General features: G+C 35.5%; 2 protein-coding genes and 2 pseudogenes across 5 annotated transcripts; 3 read left to right on the forward strand and 1 right to left on the reverse strand.

Annotated features, from left to right (window-relative positions):
• The first annotated feature begins 2,169 nt into the window (after positions 1-2,169).
• Positions 2,170-4,140, forward strand: LOC146902954 (glycerophosphocholine acyltransferase 1-like). Its single transcript, XM_085731430.1, has 6 exons — positions 2,170-2,341; positions 2,430-2,487; positions 2,573-2,673; positions 2,772-2,961; positions 3,176-3,413; positions 3,557-4,140. Exons 1-6 carry the CDS (start codon positions 2,267-2,269, stop codon positions 3,912-3,914), a joined length of 1,020 nt encoding a protein of 339 aa, XP_085587556.1. The 5' UTR covers positions 2,170-2,266; the 3' UTR covers positions 3,915-4,140.
• Positions 4,141-4,597: 457 nt separating this feature from the next.
• On the reverse strand, positions 4,598-8,412 carry LOC146902955 (myosin-17-like; annotated as a pseudogene). Its single transcript, XR_015021111.1, has 13 exons — positions 8,162-8,412; positions 7,979-8,059; positions 7,706-7,881; positions 7,435-7,590; positions 7,126-7,332; positions 6,386-6,523; positions 6,242-6,312; positions 6,057-6,156; positions 5,926-5,982; positions 5,785-5,841; positions 5,609-5,696; positions 5,357-5,439; positions 4,598-5,264 (listed from the first exon to the last, which is right to left on the reverse strand). The product of XR_015021111.1 is annotated as a myosin-17-like (transcript).
• Positions 8,413-10,665: 2,253 nt separating this feature from the next.
• On the forward strand, positions 10,666-12,777 carry LOC146902956 (pentatricopeptide repeat-containing protein At3g49240, mitochondrial pseudogene; annotated as a pseudogene). The gene has a single exon (XR_015021109.1). The product of XR_015021109.1 is annotated as a pentatricopeptide repeat-containing protein At3g49240, mitochondrial pseudogene (transcript).
• LOC146902957 (protein TRANSPARENT TESTA 9-like) lies at positions 10,666-17,151 on the forward strand. Of its 2 annotated transcripts, none has more exons than XM_085731435.1 (9): positions 10,666-12,766; positions 12,992-13,071; positions 13,430-13,526; positions 13,683-13,740; positions 14,130-14,267; positions 14,949-15,054; positions 15,146-15,389; positions 15,495-15,654; positions 16,483-17,151. In XM_085731435.1, the coding sequence occupies exons 2-7, from the start codon at positions 13,065-13,067 to the stop codon at positions 15,208-15,210; spliced, it is 471 nt and encodes a 156-aa protein (XP_085587561.1). In that variant the 5' UTR covers positions 10,666-12,766; positions 12,992-13,064; the 3' UTR covers positions 15,211-15,389; positions 15,495-15,654; positions 16,483-17,151. The 2 variants fall into 2 exon arrangements, with proteins under 2 accessions (XP_085587561.1, XP_085587560.1); XM_085731434.1 differs by having other exon boundaries at positions 14,983-15,054.
• Positions 17,152-19,140: the final 1,989 nt, after the last annotated feature.

Raw genomic sequence — 19,140 nt, forward strand, 5'->3', positions numbered from 1 at the left:
CGGGCCTAAAGCCCCCAACTTTAATGAGTATGCAATGGACTCAATCTTACCACAACTTAGACAACAACGTGAACATCTTATACAACTCATAATCATGGACAACTTCTTAAATTCTGACGACTTAGACCGACTCATGCAACTTCAAGACATTAACAGTCAACAGCAGAAAACAGCAGCAAGATACAACATATAATAATACTTGAATGCATTAACACCATCTAAGGAATGAATTACATCAGCATAAATATCATAAAACATCATAATATCACTCATGCATCATCACTACTAATCTCAGTCACCTGAACAGACTTCTGGAACTTCTGGAAGTATCCTAAACAACCCTCTTTCTTACTTCTAAGGCCAACTCACGACTACACGTGCGAAAGGATCGCATCGGAACAATTTTGGGCAACTAATAGCCTAACTCGCAGTGGCGAGTAACTTTGCTCGCAATGGCGAGCAAAGCGTGCACTCTGGGATTCCTAAAGTCCTTGCTCGCAATGGCGAGCTTACAGGTCACTCGCAGTTGCGAGTTGTGTTGCTCGCAGTGGCGAGCTCTAGTTCCTAGCTCGCAGTTGCGAGCGATGAATGTCAGTACGGCCAGAAACCTAAAAATTACAACTTTTCACCTATCTTCATGATTCTTTCATCCAAATACAATCTAATTATCATCTTAGGCAATATCTAAGGTCTGTACACTAATTTTGCATCAATCTAACATCTTTTCATGGTTCAATCATCAAAATCGGTCTTAAACCTAATTCCCAATTCTCACCAAAACTCAACCTAATCATGTTAAACTCATTCTACAGAATTATATCCTTAATAATATTGAAAGTTAGTCTCACCCTTACCTGGTAATTGAAGAAAATCGACAGCCTCCTCTTGTTCTTCTCTCTTTCTGACTTTTTCTCCCTTTTCTCCAAAAACGTACGTTCTGCCTAAAAACTTTTCTCAACCCAACTCCTTCTATTTATAACCTCACTCTAATTTCTCTTTACACCTCTAAAAATGCTCTTTTCACATCACAGTCCAAATTCTAATATTTTTATTTTATTTTCATATCTTATTTTATTTAATAATAAAACAAGTCATAGCAACATAACAACTTCACAACATCATATACCCCACATAATTTATTTATAAATCATATAAACCACTCAACTTCATGAATCATAAAATTCACACATATCAATCATGAAAGTCACTTAAATCATATATATAAATATATTTTTAAATAATCAAATAATTAAGACGGGCGTTACAACTAGGCTACCTGACAAAAAAAAAAAGAATTCCATTGTGAAAGACACAATTTTTCTCAAGAATTCGACCGATCCATCCCTAATATCATGAAAATAGGTTTGAAAAAGTATCTAAAAATATTAAATATAGATATTCATGATGGATGATGTTGAATAGGCTAAGATCCATGATGGATGATATTGTGAGCCTACTGCTAAGTAATTCTATTCCATGTAGAGGAACAATGAATTATGATTTAGAACATGTGGAGCATATTATTCATTCAAGAGTCCGTGAACTTTTTAAGCATTTCAAATAGGTCTCTAGATAAAAAAATAAAAAAATAATTATGTGGCTAATTTTTTTATAAATAATTATGTGTTTTAACTTTTTTTTGTCAAGTAATGTAGTGGTTGGACTCACACATTTTAGTATGGAGAAATGGAGAATGCGATGTTCAAACTCCACTACCTCCTTATTATTGTCTTTCTAGCTAGGAGAAGAACATGAAGTTAAAACTCTAGTCCGTACAAAACATATCGCTAAACTTTATTACCCCCTATTTCCTACTATAAGTGACACATTTAAAGAAAAAAATCACTCAAAATAAGTGTCGCTTTCAATTTTCAAACAATTGAGGGAAAATAACTAACCGGAAGGACTAATTAAGGAAAAAATAACTAACTAGAAAAGTAACTAAGAAAGAAACTGGATCGGACGTGATAATAAGTATGAAAGATACTCCTACTAATAATTATGAACCATCCAAAAAGTTTCCATGCAAAAAGTACCTTTGATGCTTCCATAACACTGATATATGTATAACACATGCATTTGTATTTTTGCGGTAACTCACTCAAAAGAAGCTCTCACTCAACTAACTGTGTAGTAACAATGAAATCAAACAGTGATGATAACGCAGAATCCAAGGTAACTAAAAACTGTATTTAACATTCATTTTCATTTGAATGATTTCAAGTAACTCATGCATGAATATGATAATGCAGAAGCCTAGTTAGCAATGAAGGAATTGATTTCCAAACAAGCCGTTAAAATCGTGAAACGAGCGGAAGAACACGAAAAGCTCATCGCCAAGGTTTCTTTTCAGTTCTTGCTTACAATTAATATCATTCATTTTTTTTCTTTTCAGAATAAACGACATTCTTATAACAAATCTTTTTCAGATCACTCATCTTGTGGGGGTTCTTGGTTATGGTAGCTTCTGCTTTCTCTTGGGAGCAAGTAAGTGTTAATCTCTTTCAATATTTTTCTTTGGAAACAATTAATTCATATATAGTTTCTTTTTTCACTCTCTTTGAATGTTCAGGACCCCAAGACATTCCCTATGTGTATTGTTTGTTCTACGTCGTCTTTGTTCCTCTTCGTTGGATTTACTATAAGTTCAAGAAATGGCATTACTACTTACTGGTAATAATTCCCAATGCAAGCACAGCAACATATCTCATATTTCTACTTTTTAATAATGTACCATGTTATTGTTGATTAAATGCTTCCAATTGTTTCAGGATTTTTGCTACTATGCAAATACAATTTTCTTGGTTGATCTTCTATTCTATCCGAGGAACGAAAAGCTTTTCATGGTTTGCTTTTCTTTTGCTGAGGGGCCATTAGCCTGGGCATTGATTGTATGGCGATGTAGCTTGGTTTTCAGTTCTTTTGATAAAATTGTCGGTGTTCTTCTCCATCTCTTACCTGGTAAATAAACTGATTGGACCTTTCTTTTTACAGTTTCTATTTTTGTTCCAGCAAGCAAGAAAATGAATTTTTGCAAAACTGTATACTTCTGCTGTGATAACTTTTGGTTTTTATTGGAACTTTAATACCATTGTTCCATTTACAAAATACTTTCTGTTCATTATTGGTTCCATTTTGGTTTTTATTATGGCTTTAATGCTATTGTTCTTTCCAGGAATTGTTTTCTTTACCATTAGATGGTGGAATCCTGCTACCTTTGAAGCTATGCATCCAGAGGGATCTCTTCAAAGAGCAACATGGCCTTATATTGAAGATAAATCCTATCTCTGGACATGGCTGTTTCTGGTTCCCTTAGTAGCTTACATTCTGTGGCAGGTTCTATACTTCCTCATTGTCAATGTCTTACGCCGACAAAGGCCTTTAAGAGATCCTGACGTCATGACTTCCTACAGGTAATTATAGATGTTATCCCTCTCTCAAAGTACACAAATTTATAACTGCTACTATTTGAATAGCATTTCTGAAGAGGCTTAAAATTTCAAACCATGCACTTAACTTTTCCTTTCTTTCTCATTGTTGACTTCAATCTTTGCAGAGAACTCTCAAAAAAAGCTAAGAAAGCAAACAATATATGGTGGCGCCTAAGTGTGTTACTCGGGGATCAAAATCGAATGCTAATGTACATTTTTCTTCAAGGCATATTTACGATTGCAACCATGGCACTGGCTGTCCCCATATTCTTGTCATATGAATTGCATGTAATCTTCCAAATACTTAAGGTTTCTGCTACAGTATGGAACGGTGGAAGTTTTCTGTTGGAAGTAATGCCTAGGCAGACAATGCTTAAGGAAAAAATTAAATCAGAGATAAATCCTGCACAAGGTCAAATGGACCAATCACCAAGGTCAAGTGATGGAGAGTTCAACAATGCTGTTCTTGGGACATCTGATTGACTTACTCGACTAAAATCCATGTCTTCTGTTCTGGTTGATGTTGTATTTGTTTGAACTAATCCATGGTGCTAAGAGTTCAAATTTGGTAGGTGGAGTTGTAAATGGATATTTCTCTTTTTCTTATTTTTTCATGCAAGCACTCCTTAAAATGGATACTTTTAATACAAATTGTAGATATTGTTGATACTTTGAAAATATTTTATATGTTTGCTACAGTTGCTTTTAATCTGGTTATTCTTTAGGCTTTGAACGTTTGTGGCAGTTATTCAATAGGGGACCAAATCAAGTTTTAGAGACCATGAGTTATATATATTTTAAAAGTTGATGAACATGTAGAAAAATTATCATAATCTATCTACTCATCAGCACTCACAACCTTTCGAATATTAAGCATTGCAATGAAGTCACTGAACTAAATACTTGGTAATTAGAAAACAAGCCTTCGCTTTCAGCTGTAACTAAATGTAACTGTAATGATAATGCTTATTCATTTAATAGTACATACCTTATCGCTACAAACTGCTAGCATCAATTACTTATATTTACCTCGAGTACATTGTGTCAAAGAAAAGTATAGTGACTACAATAAATCGGCAACATCCAGTAGTAACATGCAATTATTTTAGTAATCCAAATAATATCGTACCAAGTGGCTTTCAAGATGATAATATTAAGAGATACAGTTAAAAAAAATATAAATGAAATTCAAATAAATGATCACACGTCTGTACAGGTGCACTGAGTCATCTCATTATAACTCAGCTGTTCAAAAAAACCAACTTAGGTTTAATAAAAAAATTGCACAAGCAAATACAAATAGCAACCACATCAAATAAATATGCGCAATAAAATACATGGAGTAACTAATTGCACCCACGTATAAGACTCACAAACCTAAAATGAAAAGAAAAAACAAAACCTTGAGCAGGTGTGACAACAACAATGACTGGACAACAACCTGTATGGCTGTACCTATGATCGCCATTTGTCACATGCATTGGGACATGGCTTCTTAACAAAACCCCTCACGTTGATGAAACTTGAAGGGTAATAATGAATTAACCCAGGCAACTCACCAATAATAGAAGCCTGAGTTAGCAAAAATATACTATACACGTGAGGACAATAAAATTATATGCACAACTTGGCACCTGCATCTTTGTGCAGTCACCCGGGGATACCCGTAAGATGGAGCGATAGAGGCATAATCAACGATTATTTGTGTATTACTCCGAGCGAGCTAGTAAGAACCCAAACCCTGAGTTCTCACGTATCAACGGAGGAGGATCCACGTCAGCAACTTCTACTTCTTGCATGGATTTGGAGATGTCATCCACCGAAAATGGAATGCTGCATCCAAATCCAAAGGTTAAAGAAAAATGCTACAGAAAAGTCAAAGATCACGAATGAATATTAGACTGTTTCCTGAACTGATACTATACCTCGAGTCATCGTCTAATAGGAAGGAAGTGCTGACAGCATTAGTAGAGTCCTCGGCAACCATAGCTCTCATGGTTGTTGTAACCTGCATAGTCCATAGAATTATCAGCTACTTTATTTTGAGATCTTTATCACATCGCAGCTGTTCCCAGCTTGGGAATTGTACAAAAGATGTGCAATTCAACCGTAGAAACATTACAAAATAGATTAATGAAACAAAGTCATAAACATAGAAGTTAGCAATGTTAACTTGCCTCTGTAGACACACTGTGAGTTCCGTATTTGTCATCCCAGTACATTGTACTTATCCTGTATAATTGTTGTATACAGTATACTGAGACCCTGCAACGCCAAAATGTTATACTTAGTAATAGAATCAGAGCAAATTTTAAGCTCATGAATAGTTAATAGAAAGAGAGAAGGCACTCACTGGACAAAGTTCCTTAGTTATTTCATTCAGGGACTTCTTAGGTTTTTGATGTATCACCTGAAAGAGAAAAATGAGAGCCGGTCATTTACGTAATAGATACCAATATCGAATTTGAATTTGTATGAAAACTGTGAATGTTACCAGGAATCCAACTGCTTGCCTAATATGTTTCAGTTCCTCCCACGCCGAGCCAGTGTACTGTAAACAATAGATTGGGGTAAAAATCCTAAAATGGAAAAGTAAACAATCTGAATTAATTGTTTGGTGCTAACCTCCTCTGTTGCCTCGATGCACCATTGTTCTAATTCAGCCAAACCTGTCTTCACATACTCCCCGTTGCTGAATGAACAACACTCGCGACGCAGCAGAAGACTGCAAGTAATGACCAGATCAAGTCCATCAAAAAGCCTGCATTCTTCAATAGGACATGAAATGCAAAGTGAGAGAAAGAGGTTACCTGTTGAATAATTGAACATCGATGAATGAGAATATTTGGGTGAACACCTTGCGGACCAAGAAAGGAGGTGCCTGTTAAACCATTTCAAACAGGTTAAGATCAAACTCAGATAACGGAAATGCAGAAACTGAAAGGGAAACTCACGTAGTTTGCTTTCATTATCTTTAGAGAGTTGTTCAAGCTTTTCACAATAATTTGCCAGTGAGCTATTAAAGCTTGCTGAGCAACCGCGTTAGCATGTGAGCGCCCTTTTACTAAACCTTGACGGGAGGTCCTTGGAGCCTGCAGTTGTTTTATCATAAAATAAAATTAACAAATGTATACAACCAGAGAATTAAGCTCGTCGATTACTGGGTAGCTTAACACTTCTCACTGCTGCATATAGAAAAGAAGTGAAAGAATATGCACAAGTACCTACTAGTGATTTAGGGATTACTTGTAACATAAAATAAAACTTAACATAACAGAAGAAGATTGTCCAGGTGCAATTAACAGATGAAAACTTTTCCTTTCTATGAATTGTTTTCTGATTTAGCAAGCAAAAAGGGAAAAGTTTATTTTTCTGGTTATAAATCAACCGTTACAGACAATGTGCCTCTATGAATTCCTGTGTTTGAGGGTCTCTATAAATAATGTATATTTTGTTTAATTTGAATAAATATAGGTTATGATTATTGTACAAGTATCTTAGAATTTGTGGTTGGGCTCTAACACAAGTACACAACCCACAAAACCGGCTGGTGAGGTGAGGATCGCCCTCATATATGACATTCAAGTAAAATCCAAGTACGATTGGTCCATTGCAAAAGCCCCTTAACCAATGGGAATTTCTCAAAATTTGGATTTTCATTTCCCCAAAAAAAAAGGTAAGGTATTTTTTTTACCTGTATACACAGTCCAAGTAATGGGGATATCTCTTTTTTCAGGTTGTCTCGTATCATTCCATATAATTTCTCAAGGAAGGCAGTAAGCTGTTGCTTAAACAAAAGTGCCGGATATTTTGCTTCTACTTGTCGTAAACCATCGAGTCTACTAAGACCTCGACCATTTATAAATGGCAATCCAGCACTCTGAGGAGATCCCCTTAGCCCCTAAAATCACAAAAGGCAATCAATATCAAACTGCAAGAATATAAATGAACCCTACATAAAGTGATACAATTTATTCAGAAAGGATACGCAGTTGCTTCTTACTTGAGACATTCTTCCAAACAGAGAAGATGATGCTGTTCTTCGGCGTTGTGGTGTTAAGCTAGCAGCTCCACTTGCTTTGAGGGTGCGTTGGAGCAGCATCAATAAAGTAGATGTATTAGACAACCAATAGGCTAATACATCAGTATTATCCTGGGCCTTCAATGATGCAGAACAGTGTTGGTAAAATATTTTGGGCATTTCAAAAATTGATGAATTGCAAAAGCACTACATCGTGAATATCAATACAAGTATTCCAAAAGTGTTATGTTACCTCAACAGCTGAAGCTATTGTTTGAATGATACGGTCAAAGACAGTTGTTCTTTCAACTTCAAATGACCTCCAGTGTAGAAGGCATTTATATAGGGAAAAACGCATGCAGCAATAGGTTTGCCCTCAGAAAATCCCAAATCTTGTGATATGCATTCGATCAACAAGTCCTGGTTTTCCTGAACCAAAAAGTGAAATTTAAATAGTTAGATTGAAAATTCAATTTAAAGCATGTATCATATTAATATTGTTAAGTACATCTATGTAGCTACTCACTTGTGGTTTGTCATTGAGAGATTTCTGTGGCTTTCCTTCAGATTCAGGCTCACGTACATTGGATGGAGCAAGAGTCATATCCTAAGATATACAGAAGGTAAGAATTTAACAAATTAAACAAAATGGCTCATTACCAAAATGAGTTGTTGATATATATTCATAAAAAAATAAGTGTCCTCTTACTGATCCAGTTTTTGCTTCACCATTCAGAGCATTTCCGTTTTCTGGTGTCCTCTGCATATCATGCACAAAATCTCATTGTGAGTCCCTCTTCATATACCATAGTTTTGCAATGACCACATGAATGTTTTCTTTCCTGAATAATGACTGATCTAGGTCTTGCAGCAAGAGCTTTTGCAATTGGTGATACAGCCAATGCTTGCTGGCGAAGAACTTGATTTTCTGACTCTGAATTGGAAATTTTTTCCTCCAATCTGCATTGTATGGAGTTATTTTAAAAATTTAATTGCATTTATATTAACAAAGGTATATATGGTTATTAACGGGGAGAGGAGAAACATAAAAACTTGATTGCTCATCCAAAGGCACACAATTACATGCGTGGACAAATGGTTGAAAGGAAAATATGGTACATCCGCTGTCCCAAAAATATGTGTGGACTAAAGTTTGTTGACAGAGATAAAGAAAAATAATAAATAAGTGTAACAATTTTAAAAGTGGTCATTACAAACGATTGAGTATTAGTCATTGTCATAAATGCACAGTGGAGTGTAATGACATGGAAATTGTGCACACAACACTATAAATTTGGGGAAGAATTGGAACAAAGTAATAAATGTTGGCACTTTTTTGTTGCTAAAATGACACTTATTTTGGAATAGAGGGAGTAGTAGACTAGTAGTAATTGTTGAGTGCATTGTAGATTCAAAGGATAGAAAAATCAAAGAATGTAAGTTAAAATAAAACTTGATGCATTTAGGATTTGAACAATATGTATATATCCTGTTAGATGGGCTTGGATCAGGCTCGTAAGGTGAGGACTGCCCTCACTTATATACACATTTTCAGGTCATATCTCATTCAATGTGGAACTCTCAACATATCCCAAAAGCTAACACGGTTAGATGAAAGCACGTGAATCATGGTTTTATATCAAACACACATTCTCAAGCAAGAGACCTTTGAGCTTGACACAGATAAAGTGCAGAGGCTCACAAAGCTTGTCCTTAATCTCAAAAGAACTTGGTCACCATTATACCATGTAATGAATCAAACATCTCAGAAGTTTAAGCTATTAGGTGAAAGCGGATAAATGTGTTATATCTAATCTAATACTTTAGTGGTCAGTTCTTTCATTTAGAAATTTGATGGATTTGTATTTTTCTTATAAGCAATAGATTTGTATATAAGCACAGTGAAACTATTACTCATAAGTATAGAGCTCTTTTTACTCCTCAAACATTACTAACCTCTGAACCAATTCTTGGAGTTGATCCGCTTTACGGTCAGAATCCTCGACCTTTTTAAACAGCTCCTTACTTCTGGCTTCAGTCTCAGCCTGAGCTCTTTTGGCTTCTTCTTTAGCCTCTCTTTCCAATAACAGTGATTCCTGTATCAGGTATTAAACAATGGGATTCAATAAGTACTATGTTGCTAATCGTACCGCACACAACAATTGATGGTAATTTTTTTTAGACTGTCCTTTCTACGTACAGAACGCGATTGAATGGTAACAATATCAATCCTGTCCAATCCTACTATCAATGATTGTACGTAACAGAAAAGGTAGATATCCCACTTTCTTGCAGGATGGGCTATCAGCATTAAATCATGTATAATTAAGAGAAAATTGCACTCTTTTCCCTCAAAGTCTGCTTATATGATACAAACACACCCTTCTATTTTTTGAACAAACACTAACCAAATCTGGAGTTGAACAAAAAAGGGTGGTGAATGTTTATTAAATATAAAGGGGACATGTGTGTCTTTCAAGCAGGCCTGAAGGGTTGTAAGTGCAATTTCTCCAAGATATATAATTAATTAATCAATCAGTATCTTTGAAAAGATGTAATGAAATCCAAGGATCCCTTGAACATTAATTTAAGAGAATCAATTAGAGTCAAAGGCACTAGCACTCATTGGATGATTTAGTTCTGAATCAAATGGCTAAATCAAGCTTTTTTTTTTTATATATATACAATTCAAGCAGCTTCTTCAAACACTGCAAGTTATTTTTTTCCATATAGAGGAACATTGATTTAAGATTTAGAACATGGGGAGTATTCCTTCCGTCCCATTATGAGTGAGCATTTTGTTCATTTCACATATATTAAGAAATAATATATAAGTTAAAGAGAGAAAAGGTATTTGTCAAATATTGCCATTGGTGCATTTTTCTTTATCATAAATGTAAAATATAATATATTGAATTGGGAGTGTTGAAAGTATTACTTTCTTCCGTCCCAATATAACTCAGATTTTGTTCATTTCACATATATTAACAAAAAGTGAAAAAGTGAAAGAGAGAGAAAAATGATTTGTAGTGTCTTGTCGTTTATTGGTGCATTCCTCTTTATAAAAAAAATGCAAAGTATAATTAGAAAAAAGTAATTACAGTAATTTTGTATGGAGAAGTGAAATGAGTTTCTGGGACTATATTTTTATACAAATTCAGCACGCTAGATGTGCAGGTGATTTATAACATAACCTATCTTTCTCTCACTCTCACACTCAACTCAACTCAACCATGGCTCTCTCAAAAGCAACATTTCTCACTCACCTGAAAACCGTTGCACATCCTCACCGCCAAATCCCTTATTCACTCTTCTGTCCTCGCTTTCTCTCCTTCGCCTCACCAGAAGAAGCCGCCGCCGAACGTCGCCGCCGCAAGCGACAACTCCGCATCGAACCCCCTCTCTCTGCCCTTAACCGCAGCAACCAACAACAATCACCCAATCCAAACCCTAAATCACAATCCCCACCCTACTATCTCAACCCCACTGACCCTAAACTCCCCGAACACGCCTCTGCGTTAACCGCCAACCGTCTAAACCTTCACAACACTATTCTAACCCTAATCCGCCAAAACGATCTTCATGAAGCCGCACTCTACACGCGCCACTCCATTTATTCCAATTGCCGCCCAACCATCTTCACCATCAACGCTGTCCTCTTCGCCCTCCTCCGTCAGTCTCGTTATTCCGATCTTCTATCCCTCCACCGTTTCATTACACAAGCTGGTGTAGTTCCTAATATCATTACTTACAATCTTATCTTTCAGACTTATCTCGATTGCCGCAAGCCTGATACTGCTCTTGACAATTTCAAACAGTTCATCAAGGATGCTCCTTTTAACCCTTCCCCTACTACTTTCCGCATTCTTATCAAGGGTTTGGTTGATAACAATAGGCTTGATCGTGCTATGGATATTAAGGATCAAATGAATGCTTCCGGTTTTGCACCCGACCCTCTGGTTTATCATTATTTGATGTTGGGTCATGCTAGCACTTCTGATGGGGATGCTGTCTTAAGGGTTTATCAAGAGTTGAAAGACAAGTTGGGTGGGGTTGTGGAAGACGGGGTTGTTTTGGGGTGTTTGATGAAGGGGTATTTTCTCAAGGGGATGGAGAAGGAAGCTATGGAGTGTTATCAACAGGTTTTTGTAGAGGGAAAGAAGATGAGTGACATTGCTTATAATTCGGTGCTTGATGCTCTTGCCAAGAATGGCAAATTTGATGAGGCAATGAGGCTCTTTGATAGGATGATCAAGGAGCATAATCCTCCTGCTAAGTTGGCTGTTAATTTGGGAAGCTTTAATGTCATGGTGGATGGTTATTGTGCTCAGGGAAAATTCAAGGAGGCGATTGAGGTTTTCAGGAGCATGGATGAGTCTCGTTGTAAGCCGGATACGTTGTCATTTAATAACTTTATTGAGCATTTGTGTAATAATGGGATGATTTTGGAAGCTGAGGAGGTTTATGGAGAAATTGAGGGCAAAGGAGTAAACCCTGATGAGTATACATATGGTTTGTTGATGGATGCTTGTTTCAAAGTAAACAGGCCTGATGACGCTGCTAGCTATTTCAAAAAAATGGTGGAATCGGGTTTGAGGCCTAACTTGGCTGTTTACAATAGGTTAGTTGATGGGTTGGTTAAAGTTGGGAAGATTGATGATGCTAAGTCTTTCTTTGACCTAATGGTGAAGAAGCTCAAGATGGATGTTGCTAGCTATCAATTCATGATGAAGGTGTTGAGCGAGGCAGGAAGGTTGGATGATGTGCTTCAGATTGTTGATATGTTGTTGGATGACAATGGTGTCGACTTTGATGAGGAATTCCAAGAGTTTGTTAAGGTGGAATTGAGAAAAGAAGGGAGAGAAGAGGACTTGGCCAAACTGATGGAGGAGAAGGAAAGGTTGAAAGCTGAAGCCAAGGCTAAGGAGGCTGAGGCAGCCGAAGCTGCTAGAAATAGAAAAGGATCTGGAATTTTAATAACTTCCAAGATGTTAGGTTTAAAGGAAACAGAGTCAGAGAACACTGATGCCACTACTACTGAGTCAGAGTTGGCAGATAAAACCAATGTAGCTGATGGTTCGGACGAAGGAGAGGCTAAAGGTGATAGAGCAAGTGAACAACTAACAGCTTGAAGGCGCCAATTCTTGTTGCTTTGACGAGGATGTATAATAAATTACTGGTGCTTTGAAGAGGAATTATAACGCCCGAGTTTCTTTCTCAAAATAGTTTTGGATCATCGTCATGTGTCAGCAAATATTTGAATATGTAGTTATGAATTTATGATTTTCCCCATTTTATGATATCTTATTATTGGGTATTGCTCTATTCCAACCCCTTCAAAATTTTGGATACGGTAGTTGAAGTGTTTGAGTTATTTATCTCATACAGATTTTGATGAGATTATTTATTAGTGAATTGCAATTGTTAGGCTTTGGTTTTGTTTCATTTTGGATATTTTGTTGGTGAACTGCTGCTTGACTATCAAATTATGTATTTTGTTCTATATTGAGGTTTCTGTATATTAATAATCTTTTAACAGGTAATGATGAAAGGAAATGGGGAGAATGTGTTACACGCAGGGGCAGGGCATTAGATGCCTTCTTGATTGATTTATGCCAGGTGCCTGCTGATAGAAGATTTTTTATTACCAGGAGATGAGTTAATGTTTTGATATTAATTAGGTCACTACGTTTTTCTTTGCGTTAGCAGTTGTGACTTGTGAGGATACCAATATCTTGTCATTTATTGGATGCGTTTTTATGACCACATTTTCTGCTTCCTCTTATTTCTACCATGCCAGCAAACAATTATGCAGTATTATCTTCTGTAAAATTTATGTTGCTGATATAAAAAATTTACATGGCTTTTTTATGGTTCTCACTTATATGTAGGTTGATTATTTTGTGAAGTTTCCCATATATAATAACAATATTGATGGTTTAATAACAATATTATTTGCTGATTCTTTTTGTTGCAGACTATTTGTGTAGTAATGAACATGTAAACTACTTGATAACTTATTCGTTCGACTTCAAAAATGAAGAGCTGTTGTCTTACTACATATCCTTTTTAAGGTTTGTTTTAAAGTTAATTACTTAACTGTTGAGTAGTGGTTGATAATTTCACTGCACATGACCTATTTTCCGGGGACATTATGTTGTCGTTGAGTTCCCCTCTTCTTTGTTTAAAACCTATCAGTTATCTGATTGCCTGTCTTATTATTTTTGTAGGGCAATAAGTGGAAAATTGAACAAGAATACAGTTTCACTGCTTGTGAAGATTCGCGGTGTAAGTTTAATGTTCCCAGAGTCTTTTTCTTTTGATTATTTGAATTATAGCTCTTGAGGGAGTCTTGTGAGGCCGTATTCATAACTGTAGTGCAAAACACTAATGTGCTGGGAGCTCAGAGAAAACAAAATGGAAATTAGATAGAAAGAACCAAAAGAGTGGAACTATGTTATTGAAAAACAAAAACAGTAGATGAGGAATACAATTTACTCCAGGGGCACCCCCTCACTATAGTATGGATCTCTCCTTTAACTTACAAAGACACGATACCCTCATAAATAAGTAACATTGCTCATGGATGGTTTTCTTTTTCTTTAATTGGAAGTCAGCATGATCTTAGTTTGTAATGTTTAAGCTTATTACTTATATTTTATGTACCTGAATTTCAGGTCATTGATGCATTGGTAAGCCTTTTTTGCCGCTCAAGTATATCTGCGGAGACACTATGGGACGGTGGTTGGCTTTTGCGTCAGTTGCTTCCTTACAGTGAATCAGAATTCAACAGTCATCACCTTGAAGTGTTGAAAGTAAGAACATGACATATTTCTAAATATACCCTCAAGAACATACAACATTCTTTTATGATTATATAATGTTTACAAATATATAAAAGTTCACATGTTTTCTTTGTAGCTTAATGTAATATTGCCGGTTGCTATTGTGAAGATATAATAATTACTTTCTACTTTTTAAGATTATCAGTTCAGTAGACCATTTGACGAAGCTGAGCGATTTGAGAAAAGATACCAATACAAATCACACAACTGAATCAAAATTTTACTAACCCTTAACTATGCAAATATATTAGTAATTTAACTCATTGACAATTGACCAACGCATAAATCGTATATTAGTCTAAGAAACATACGTGTCTTGATATGAATTTTGCCATTATAATTTGAGTGACTTCCGTTATATCTAACTTAAAAGAAAAGTTAAGTTTGATTCAAATTAAAGAAACGGAGACTTGATGACAGAGAGAATACACAAAAATAGGAAAACATTTAAAAGAAGCCCCTTAATCTTTTCTGGTTGTCTTTGTAAAAATAATAAATGTCTGGCTTGAAAGATTGTACTTTTTGACAACTCATCTTTCCTCTTTGCCTCATGTGTAACCATGATCATAGAAGAAAAAGATTTATTTGAGAAAAAACATTATTTTGCCTCTCCTAATGCAATTATATCAAGTTTCTTCTCTAATAATACAGGTTTCTTACAAGAACTGTGCTTCTGATCTTGTAGAGGAGGTTAAAGGCATCTGGTCCGACTTCCTTATTTCTGTTATATGTGACGAATGGAGAAAGTGCAAAAGAGGTGAATTTATATGATATAATGTTCTGCTTGATTGTTTCTATGTTTGCGAGGTCTAGTTGTGTGCTTGAACTAGAAAATTTTGTAACTGCAGCAATGGAATCATCATCTCCTCCGAAAGAACCAAGCTGCGTGCTTTTTTTTGCCACATCCACATAAATTCTCTTTAGAAGGTATTCTTCTACCTGTTTCAACATTCATATTTCCTAGGGTTGGCTGCCGTTGTTATGGAGTATGAAGAGTAAGTAGGCCTTAAAATGATATCTTTAATGTGCCTACGGATAACACTTCAACGGGCATCATTTGATGCGGGAGAAAGAATGCAGGAACCGGTGAAGGTCTGTGATTATTTAACCCCTAGCACACATTCTTTTTCAAGTGCAGATTGGCATAAAAAATTAGAATATTGTGTGATTCTCAACTCTGCTTCCTTTCTCATTTAGGTATTTGTACTACTACACCAACTTCAATTATTCACTCTTGGGAGAGCTTCACCTGAGCAACCTCCAATTGACCCTCCTGGTGATCTTCCCGCAAATTGTGGTGCCCAGGCTTCTGGGATTGATGTATCCGGCCCAAAGGCGGGCACTGAAATCAGCCTTGGTTAGTCATCTGAACTGAAGTTTCTCGTATCATCTAAATCGGCATTGATTAATTTTAGGTATTTGCTTAGGTGTAGGACATATAGAAGGGTAAAGGGGGGAGGGAAGAAGAAGATCAAGAGATGCTTCATGTGTGTGTGTGTGAGTGGTGCAATGAAATAGCTCAATTGCAAATCATAATCATAATAACTACCAATTTTTTTAACTAATGATTGGCAACAAAGAAATATGGCTTAGACATAGTCACGAGTTACCTGTTTTGAAGTTTCTGTAATGGCTTTTGTCATAGATTAAAGGATTTTTCTCTCATGCTACATTAGCAACGCTTGGGTCAATTCTTTTTTTTTTTTTTTTTTTGAGGGAATACAGGAACTAATTACATTTTTCTATGGTGCAAGACTATGTGATTTTACAAAAATACTCCATCCGTCTCACGCGTGTCTCATTTGGGATATGCACACTTCTTTCGAAAATTATGACTTATAGTTATACCAATTTTCAATGCAAAATAATATGTTAAGACTACAATATGCTTTTACTTCATTTATTATTTGTCTGGCATATACTTGCATTGCAACTACTTTAATAGATAAGGGTAACGTTGGCAAAAAGTAATAAATGTTGTATTGATAAATTTGAGACAAATATTTCAAATGAGACACATAATATGAGACAAAAGGAATAGTATTTGGAATGTTGATTCTAAGTTAGATTATGTTATTTGTAACTCCTCTTGGCCAGTGGAGAAAAGATATATGCTATATTATCTTGACTTCTTGAGTCAGAAATTGACTTGTAATTTTTAAATTTCTCTCATTTTGTTTTGCAGTTAACACTGTGCCTTGTAGAGTTGCTTTCAAGAGTGGCAAAGAACACCATCTTTACTTTCAAGCAATCTCTTCAGGAGTATCTGGCTGGCTTGTTCTTGCAGGAGAACAGCCATCACAGATGTCCCATGGAATTGTTCGGGTTGTTGCTCCTTTAGCAGTTGTGAGGATACCAATATCTTGTCATTTATTGGATGCGTTTTTATGACCACATTTTCTGCTTCCTCTTATTTCTACCATGCCAGCAAACAATTATGCAGTATTATCTTCTGTAAAATTTATGTTGCTGATATAAAAATTTCACACGGCTTTTTTATGGTTCTCACTTGGTATAATTTAGGGTTGTTATGGTCATTCTGTCATGCCTCAGCCAGCAGCTGTCATAATGGTGTGCATACGACATATCTGTTCTTTCATAGCTATGCATATGGTAGCTTTCACACAACATCGTTTTTCTACAACATAGTATAGTATTAGGTCACCATTTTTTTTTTTGGGTATTAGTTGTGGGGGATATCAAGTCTTAACTATTAGAGTGTGATAGCAGCTACCTTTTCCTTTCATGTCTGCTCTGTTATGCAAAATATTATGTTGTATCAGTGTTGGTTAATTTTATAGTGCCGATATACAACTTCGATATAGTTTAATACACTTGCTAAATCTTTATCACATATGATATTTTTTTATTGATTAAGTTATATAAGAACGGTATACATACCATCTGTTTTATAGAAGAAAGGTATACTTAACATCTGTTACATGAAATTATGAATGTATTGAAGTTTATATACCCCTGAAATTTGAGACAATGGATATTTTTCTTTATTGCATTACCAGTGGTTGTCTAAGTCGAATTATATGATTGTACAAACGTGTGATGTTCTTTTTTCAAAGAAAAAACAAACATGTGATGTTCTGAATAATTTTGTTTTCCATGTGCTATTTGGTTTGTTTATATATCATGATTCAGTATTTGAGATGGATGTGAGTCTAATGTATGAACCAGAACCTGTTAGTGCAGCTCTTCAATTGCAGGAAGTGTGTTGATGACGGCAAAAGCTGGTAATAGTGTTGGTTTAGTTGGAGGGAAAATACCTTTGCGATTGTTGCCTCCCTTTTTGATGTTGGATTCAGAATTGAACATCTCAGAATTTAATATGTGCATGGCAGCAGTTAATATAGCCCCTATCTTATTCTAGTGAATGTTTGGATTGACGGTGAATATAACACACTTTAATTCTGCTGTTATGCCAACAAAATACACAAGTTTATTATTATTTTTGACGGGAAGATAATTACATCATTTCATTCTCAATAATATGCAAGATACAATCAGGAGTTTGGTTAAAAACCTGAGAACAAGACTGTGTTGCAGCCCTAGCTAAATTATGAAACTTATTTTCCTTGCCTCTTAACATAAACAACATTGCTTTATTGAAAAAAGTAAATTTTTGCATCTCAAAACCATTGATCCAAACTCTCGTCATTTTGTGTGCCATTGATGCTGTGTCCACCATTGTTTTGGCGTCTGGTTCAAAGATAAACATCGTTGTATTGCAACTCTTGTGTCCATTTCAGGGATGCCAACGAGCCAAAACCTTCCCTTTGTGGACCTCTAATTACTTTGGCCTTTATCATTTCTCTGTTTGAAACCAGAAAGAAGAAAATTATAATTAAGTATTCACATGCTGTCCAATGAATGAAGAACAAAGGTCAAGACTGTGTGATAAAAGTAATTTATTTATAGAAGCAAAGATGCATTCCAAGGTGAAGAGCCAATGTTTACTAAAAAATAAGTCATACATGCTCAGGGCATAACAAAAACAATATAGATTTTTCGTTTTAATTTGACACACCTGCATGCCCTTTTTTCAACCAATGTTTGCATAGTCGTATTGGTAAGAAATACTTCTAGAGGAAGCAGTCTTTAAAAACTACAATAGAAGTGTAAATTTTAGTTATATATACATGCTTTATAGAAACTGGACTATGACCTGTGAAGTGTAAATAGGCAAAATGAGGTTTATACAAACTTCATCAGGTTTCATATTTTGAATGCCTTATTTACTGTCTATACCACAAATGAACAAGTGACTAACCAGTAATTATACCAGGCCAATCTCCGAAAGACTAATGTGAGATTATGTTAAATGTCAGACACATATATTCCAATTGAAGTTCTCTCTTGGTTTTTGTATTAAGTGATGCACCAATGGAGTGCATCATTGCTAGCAACAACCGGATTAACTGTGGCGTTCATGTTTAGGGTGATGTGCTGCTGCAGCAGCAACCATATAGTTCTTTTTCCTACAACTTTTTTTAATCATGGAAGGAAAAGTAAAATTAGGCAAAAGTATGCTAGAAGTTATCTATCTTATTTAGTTGTAACATATTGGTCTTTATCTTTTTTTTGTCCCGTTTAAATCCTTTATTTATCAAAATGTGCACAAGTTAATCATTTCTTTCATTTTTTTATTAAAAAAATTGCTGAAACAATAATTTTATTAGTGTTCTTCTCCATCTCTTACCTGGTATATAAACTGATTGGACCTTCCTTTTTACAGTTTCTGTTTTTGTTCCAACATGCAAAAAAAATGAATTTTTGCAAAACTGTATACTTCTGCTGTGATAGCTGTTGGTATTTAACTTCAATGGTCAAA

The sequence above is a fragment of the Medicago sativa genome, chromosome 8 (genome assembly GCF_051527215.1).
Source record: "Medicago sativa cultivar Bolivia chromosome 8, Bolivia_mono, whole genome shotgun sequence".
Taxonomy (NCBI): domain Eukaryota; kingdom Viridiplantae; phylum Streptophyta; class Magnoliopsida; order Fabales; family Fabaceae; genus Medicago; species Medicago sativa.

What these genes read in the sequence shown, in the direction of transcription:
- LOC146902957 (XM_085731434.1), top strand. An exon ending in ATCACCTTGAAGTGTTGAAA is followed by an intron (nt 14,268 to 14,982) that starts GTAAGAACATGA and finishes CTGATCTTGTAG; the next exon opens with AGGAGGTTAAAGGCATCTGG. An exon ending in ATGGAGAAAGTGCAAAAGAG is followed by an intron (nt 15,055 to 15,145) that starts GTGAATTTATAT and finishes TTGTAACTGCAG; the next exon opens with CAATGGAATCATCATCTCCT.
- LOC146902954 (XM_085731430.1), top strand. Translation starts at nt 2,267, where the DNA reads ATGAAGGAATTGATTTCCAAACAAGCCGTTAAAATCGTGAAACGAGCG. An exon ending in CTGCTTTCTCTTGGGAGCAA is followed by an intron (nt 2,488 to 2,572) that starts GTAAGTGTTAAT and finishes TTGAATGTTCAG; the next exon opens with GACCCCAAGACATTCCCTAT. An exon ending in TCTTCTCCATCTCTTACCTG is followed by an intron (nt 2,962 to 3,175) that starts GTAAATAAACTG and finishes TGTTCTTTCCAG; the next exon opens with GAATTGTTTTCTTTACCATT.